Source organism: Quercus robur, chromosome 8, assembly GCF_932294415.1.
Source record: "Quercus robur chromosome 8, dhQueRobu3.1, whole genome shotgun sequence".
Classification (NCBI taxonomy): domain Eukaryota; kingdom Viridiplantae; phylum Streptophyta; class Magnoliopsida; order Fagales; family Fagaceae; genus Quercus; species Quercus robur.
In genome coordinates, this window is record NC_065541.1 from 29,107,302 (window position 1) to 29,112,772 (window position 5,471).

Consider the following 5,471-nt stretch of genomic DNA (forward strand, 5'->3'; position numbering starts at 1 on the left):
GTACTGAAGCAGAATATCGTGCTCTTGCTGATACCACATCTGAGCTCCTTTGGCTACGATGGCTCCTTAAGGATTTGGGTGTGTTCACCTCCTCTGCTACTCCCCTTTATTGTGACAACCAGAGTGTCATTCATATTGCTCATAATGATGTCTTTCATGAACGGACTAAACACATCGAGATTGATTGTCATTTTATCCGTTATCATCTTGTCCATGGTGCTCTTAAGCTTTTCTCCGTCTCCTCCAAAGATCAACTTGCAGATATCTTCACCAAGTCACTTCCTAAGGGACGCACTCGTGATTTGGTTGACAACCTCAAGTTGGTCTCACATCCACCTTGAGTTTGAGGGGGGCTGTTAACATGTATTATGTTATGGGCTTTAGGCCCAATTAGGTTACTTGTATAGCACACTTGTACTTGTACTACACTCTACTTGTACTGCACACATATGCCTCCTATATAAAGGCAGTGATGTATATTCTTTGATTCAAGAAATACAATACAATCATTCAGTATTTCTAACATCACATAACCTGTATAGTTGTAATTTATCCTTAGCATGTATTTTATCCTTAGCTACTTTGCCTCTATCTAGGAATTTCCTCGGTAACCAAATACTACTTGTGTTGTGTACCTATATATATTTCCTAATGCATATTAAGAATTGGTAATTAAGCCAATACCATTTACTCAGCTTTTGTTTTACAATAAATCTCGTGGGCAACAACTTTGACCAAGGACCACATCTTGATGAGGCGGCCAGCCAAAAAAATACAATTTCAGACACACTTATCCACACCATAATGGGCTCATACTCAGCTTTTGTTTCACAATAAATCTCCTAGGCCACAACTTTGACCAAGGACCACATCTTGATGAGGCGGCCAGCCGAAAGGTACAATTTCAGTCACACTTATCCGCACCATAATGGACCAAATCTTTAATTGATATAAAATATTCTCTCCCCACTCACTATAAATAAAGCCATGGCCTAAGCCTAAGCTATATTATGCACATCAACCAGACTGTCTTCTTATCTTGTAGCTACAATGCGCTTGTTTTCCCTCTTCTTCCTTTGCTCACTTTTTCCCTTCATTGCTCAATCTTCTGTTCCTCCCTATGCAACATTTAGATATGTTAATGAAGGAGAATTTGGGCCATACATTGTTGAGTACGATGGAAACTATCGTGGACTATCCATTTTCAATTCTCCATTCCAACTTTTCTTTTATAACACCACCCCTAATGCTTACACCCTCGCATTACGCATGGCTACCAGACGTTCAGAGTCACTGTTTCGTTGGGTTTGGGAAGCCAACAGAGGCAACCCAGTTCACGAAAATGCTACCCTCACTTTTGGGACTGATGGGAACCTAGTCTTGGCTGATGCTGATGGCCGAGTTGCTTGGCAAACCAATACCGCCAACAAAGGTGTGGTAGGCTTGAAATTGTTACCAAATGGTAACATGGTCCTTCATAACTCAAAGGGCAATTTTATTTGGCAGAGTTTTGACTCTCCAACAGATACACTGTTGGTTGGTCAATATTTGCGAGCTGGAAGTGTAACCAAGCTTGTAAGTCGGACTTCTGAAAGGGATAACAAAGATGGGCCTTACAGCTTAGTGATGGAGCCTAAAGGATTGGCCTTTTACTATAAGAGCAAGAATTCTCTTAGTCCTAGGCCAATTCTCTACTTCTTCTTATCTTCTCATTTGGAGGGCTCCTTAGAAAATGTGACACTAAATTCTACCCCAGAAACCGATGAGGCCTATTCTTATGATCTAGGCATAGAGTACCGTTCGGACTCGGCCAACCTACCAAATATTGGAAACAGCCTTTCGGCTAGGCCCAAATACAATAGCACATTATCTTTTCTTCGTCTTGGCATTGATGGTAATCTTAGGTTCTATACTTACTATGATAAGGTAGATTACCGTGCTTGGGAAGTTACATACACTCTATTTGATAGAGACTCGACTGAGAGTGAGTGCCAATTGCCTGAGCGTTGTGGGGAATTTGGGCTTTGTGATAACAACCAGTGTGTTGCCTGCCCAGTGTCAAATGGGTTATTGGGTTGGAGTAAGGACTGCAAGCCCAAAAAGATTACATCTTGTGGAATGAATGATTTTCACTATTACAAAGTTGAAGGTGCTGACCATTTCATGAGCAAATTCACCACCGGAAATACCCTTACAGAAAATAACTGTGGCAAAAAGTGTTCAGAGGACTGCAAGTGTTTGGGCTATTTTTACCACAAGGAGACCTCCAAATGTTGGGTCGCTTATGATCTCAACACCCTAACAAAATCCTCCAATTCTACGCATGTGGGTTATATTAAGGTACCAAATCACTAATAATGTGGGTAAGTAGTGGGGAAGGATCTTGCTCTATCTCATTTCGTAGTCGAATGAGTTCGTTTATGGCATTCCAAATAGTGCCGCACTGGTGCTTCAATAAAGATCACGTATTCTTTGTAGTACTTTTTTCTTGATTTTGCTCCACCAATGCTTATAGGTACAATTTCATCAATACTGCAAGATTTGTGTAACAGAATATTTCATTCTTATTGTTTTTTTTTTTTTTTTTTTTTTGATAAGTTCATTCTTATTGTTAAATGAGGAAAAGTACGTCCCAAACCATCCAGCCTTAACTTTGAGTTAAATTAGATCAAACCATAAAGTAAAATCTCTCTCTCTCTCTCTCTCTCAACGTTTAAACATTTCTGTCGCACATAAGTTACAACTTACAATAATGAGCTAGATTTTTAAATTAAGTAATTTTAGATGGACTTAAAAGAGTTTTAAATAATTTGAAAGTATTATATATTCAAAATTTTACAAATGAAATGAAATGACGCTTAGAATAAATTGAAGCCCATTTAAAATATAGGGACACATTGGCGTGAAATATTTCCTCTATGATACCGTTAGATCTCATATTTAATATCATGTGACTCTAACTCTAGTTATATGGTAGTAGTTTATTTTTATTTTTATTGTTTTTTTGAAAGTATATGGTAGTAGTTTATTAGTACTACTATTTTATTTTATTTTGTTTGCCTTTTTTAAAAAATTCACATCTTATTTTATTTTTTACTTTTTGGATTACCATAGTTTGACATTTGTTATAATATTATTTGATTTTCTTTCAACTCATCCCCTTAATAATTTTTAGGCTAAATTACAAATTGCAGCCTCTAATTTTATATATATTTCAATTCAGTTATCTAACTTCTAACTTTATTCAATTTAGACCTTCTAACACTAGATTCTAAATAAATAAATAAATAAAGAAGGCCTTTTGTCACTATATGTTACATGAATTGCCGTTAAAAACTTGAAACGACACTATTTTAATTTTTTTTTTCAATTTTTTATTATAAAATAAGAAAAACTAATATATATATATATATATATATATTCAAAAGGAAGAAAGACTAATAAAATTTAAATTTTATTTTATTTTCATAGGGATGAACACAAACTACATTAAGACTCAAAAAAAAATTTCTTTACACAAATCATATATTCAACCAATAATTTTTATCCAAATTAAAACAAACTCAAATTTCTCTTTCCATTGTCATACACAAAACATCTCTCTCTTAACACAACCAGGGAGGACTCGCCAACCCTAACAACCCCAACTTCATGCAAGAGCCACACAATGAAGAGCCCAACCACAAAGACCCAGCCCCTTCAACCCTGAAAATTATATGTTGTACCCGGCATATATGCCGGGTACACCATATACCTGCTCAACCCAAGTCTCTGCCGACAACTAGCATAGCAGTGATCGTATTTAATGCCAATTCCTTAATTGTAGTTGACCAAAAATAAAAATAAAAATAAAAACTCTGCTTGTGGTCAAACCAACGTTCGTGACCCAACAAGGGGTGGTACCACATTTGAACCCCCTAACATGTCAAAAAAAATTTATATATATAATATTTTTAAAATTTTTTTGTTTTGAACCCCTAAAATTAAAATTTGAACACTTGGACTGAAATTTCTTTTTAAGCCCAACTGAAATGAGTTATGATCCTATCAAAAAAAATATATATGAGTTATGATCCTCTTAACAATATTTTGATCACTTTTAAACACACACACATAAAAGCCTAATAACAAAAGCATTAATTTGTTGATCTTAAACCTCACAAAAAAAAAATCCTTTAGATCTTAATAAGTTTGAAATAAATAGTTTAAGTTAAAAAAAAAAAAAAAAAAAAAAAAAAAAAAAAAAAAACACCAATAAGAGAGGAAGCCAATTGTAAAACTTTATGTTATTTATTTATTGTATATTGTAATTTTGATATTATCAATGTAAGGTTGAATTTAATCAACCATCTTGTTAGCTTTATTCCGTGTCAATTTGCTTGTAATTCAGCACTTAGAAACCATGTATTTAGGTAGGAATCATTTAAGGGTAGTGTGTGAGAGAGTGTGAAGAAATGCTCAAGACTGTACATTGAAGCAGGGACTCGCGACTGGATCTCGCGGGTGGCTCGTGACTGGCAAGCCGCCAGAGGATGCACACAAGTGAAGCATGCAGAGAAGCTGAATCGTCCTGCCAGCTGTAGCACTACAGGACAAAAATTCCAAAGTCGCCAGTCCACTCTGTTTTGAAAAACTGACTCTTCGCATTCCTTTCTCACACCAGTATAAATACGCCTTATACCCAGGAAATATTGAGAGCTTCTAGAGAGAATTTTGAGAGAAAAACCCTAGGAGAAAAACAAGATTAACTTATCCATAATCTTTACATAGTGACTCTTCAAATTCCTCAATTCTCACCATTTCTATTGTTACATCCTTGAAAGGTTCATTAGCCAAATCATTTTCTCACCATACCCATATCTATGAGTAGGCTTTTTGGTGCTTAGGAAGTAGTTAGGAAGGGACCAATTAATATTGGTTGATGCTATGGGCTGTAGTGGAATCCGATAAGTTAGAGAAGACAAAAGTTTGGCGTAACCTCGTTGGAGTAGGAGCTTGGAGGACTTAGGTACACTGGGTAGATTAAGCTTAGAGGGTTTTCTGCTCTTCATGTATCCCAACTTGATTCTCTAGTGGATTATTTATTGCTTGGAGGGCGGCGGAGAGGTTTTACGCCGAGGACTTCGGTTTTCTCTTCGATAACGCATCGCTGTGTTGTTTTTGTGTTTGCATCTCCCTTCCCTTAATCTTTACCATTTAATTTCTGTTGTGGTTGTGATTTTATTTGGTTTAGATTGTTTTATCAATTTTGTGTTTAGCTTATGTTCATATTCCGCACATATATTATTTGATAATAAGCTTGAATTGATAATTTGTAATTTGGGGGTCTAAATGTTCATAGGTGTTTTATACACATTTTGAACATTCAATCAAGTTCTCTTTTGTTTTAGGTTTTATATAATTTATGTTTCTTACTAACCCCTTAAAAAATATCCTGAAGCCACCACTCACCCAACTTCCCATCATCGCCT

The 5,471-nt window shown here is 35.8% G+C and overlaps 1 protein-coding gene across 1 annotated transcript; it reads left to right on the forward strand.

Annotated features, from left to right (window-relative positions):
• The first annotated feature begins 998 nt into the window (after nt 1-998).
• Nucleotides 999-2,554, forward strand: LOC126695133 (epidermis-specific secreted glycoprotein EP1-like). Its single transcript, XM_050391775.1, has one exon. The coding sequence runs from the start codon at nt 1,051-1,053 to the stop codon at nt 2,353-2,355; it is 1,305 nt and encodes a 434-aa protein (XP_050247732.1). The 5' UTR covers nt 999-1,050; the 3' UTR covers nt 2,356-2,554.
• Nucleotides 2,555-5,471: the final 2,917 nt, after the last annotated feature.